Consider the following 1,841-nt stretch of genomic DNA (forward strand, 5'->3'; position numbering starts at 1 on the left):
GTGTGGCAAGAGCCAGCCCTCTCTCCACCACCCTGTCCAACTCACCTTCACCAGGAAAAAGGACACACCATACGTCCGGAGGGACCGGGCGAGTTTGACGTACTTGACCTTGGCTTCTATTTCACTCATCTCTCCATAGCTCTTGTGCTCCTGCGGAAGGGATAGTAGCAGGGACTAGTTATTGCAGCTCCACCAAGAGGTGGACTTGGTGAGAGGTAGTTACTAAATGTGGTGCATGGAGTGTGGCTACGACTGACCAATAAGCAACATTTGTGTAGTAGACCCCTTCACGACACATGTTCCAACTCACCAAGAGTCAGAGTACATGGAAAATTCTAATGCAGTGCTTCTGAACTAGAATTTGAGCCTCAAACTCCTACAGATTTCATAACTACAGGCACCAATGCACGCATGTGCAAGATGGCAGGAACAAGCTCCATAATTACAATCCAATTTTCAAATAACCCCATGTATCAAAACCAACACTTTAAATGAGAGCCAGAAAAACATCCTTGTCCAGGGAAGGTAGCATGCTAACATCCATCCACAAACATACAGTGTTCCAAAGAGCAGGTTACACAAATTTGTGTACATTGTCAGTCTGGGAAACAATACTTGGTAAAAAATAAATAAATAAATAAATGAATAAATAAGATTTATACACATGAAATTTACATTTCAACTTATATTTATATTTCAACATCAAAGAAGATTTTGATGTTTTGGATTTACTAGAGTGATTTTTTCATGGCAAAGTTGACGACAGAGCTTTTCTTATTGGTTGCCTAGAATAAACAACTCTCTTTTAGAATAAACCTGAGTTTTAAAAAGGTACCACTTGCCAAATTCTAGCCTCAAAAACCAACCTCTGGACAAAGAAGCAACTTGTAGCTTCTTCCTTGGTGCATTTTTAATGGCAAATCACCTTGTTTGAAAGCTACCAAGATAATACCTTGGAAATTAAATATATACACAAATTTTTTCTCAGAAGGGCTACGTAACCTTTAGCAAGAAGGTGGGGATTAAGATAATAAATCTGCCAGACGTAGAACTGTCAGCTCCTTTACTCTTGAGACACTCATCATTTAGTATATAAGCTGAGTACATGTCTGGGGTACAAATCTATCATGTATGGAGGCCCTTCTCATACTAATAAATGAGGGTAGGGAGTGAGAAGAATGATAAATTCACATTCCCAGTACCTGAAATATTCTCTTTTCAGCTCCTCTCTGCTTGATGTATTCTTTGGGCAGGAATTCCTTTAGACTGAGAGAGAGGAAGGGGAAAAGTACAGCATTTATGTTCTGTGATGAGAAGGAAAGAAAAGTCTTTTCGTAAAATTCACAGTTAAGTCACTAACTTTCCCAGTATTTTCTAGTTTTAATTAATAACAAACTGCCACATTCCACAATGCACTTAATAGGACACAGATATAAAACCAGACTGATAAAAAGGGTGAAGCTAACAAAGGTAAATGAAAAACAGTTTCTAGGATATAATATAACTAGAGGCCTGATGTATGAAATTCGTGCAAGAGTAGGCCTTCCTTCCCCTGGCAGCTGGCACCAGCTTCCCTCTGGCACCTGGGGCCCGGGCTTCATCCCTGGCCACCGGCACCCGGAACCTGAGCTTCCCTCACAGCCCCGGCTTCATGCAGAAGGATGTCCGGTCTAATTAGCATATTGTGCTTTTATTATTATAGACTAGAGGCCCAGTGCACGAATTTATGCATGGGTGAGGTCCAGCCAGCCTGGGCCCAATCAGGGCGGATTGGGGCTGGGCCTGTTGGGAGGAGGAGATGGCAGGAGGTGGGCCGGCCGGCCCACTCTGATCGGGGACCA

The 1,841-nt window shown here is 42.4% G+C and overlaps 1 protein-coding gene across 1 annotated transcript in view; it reads right to left on the bottom strand.

Annotated features, from left to right (window-relative positions):
* The window catches only part of TLN2 (talin 2), a 427,582-nt gene that overhangs the window by 161,739 nt on the left and 264,002 nt on the right, over positions 1–1,841 (bottom strand). The window contains exons 11-12 of the mRNA XM_015563004.1: positions 1,203–1,266; positions 46–150 (exon numbers count right to left, since the gene is read on the bottom strand). Coding sequence (XP_015418490.1) covers positions 46–150; positions 1,203–1,266 — 169 coding nt within the window. The remainder of the gene's footprint in view (positions 1–45; positions 151–1,202; positions 1,267–1,841) is intronic.

Source organism: Myotis davidii, unplaced genomic scaffold (genome assembly GCF_000327345.1).
Source record: "Myotis davidii unplaced genomic scaffold, ASM32734v1 scaffold57, whole genome shotgun sequence".
NCBI lineage: Eukaryota > Metazoa > Chordata > Mammalia > Chiroptera > Vespertilionidae > Myotis > Myotis davidii.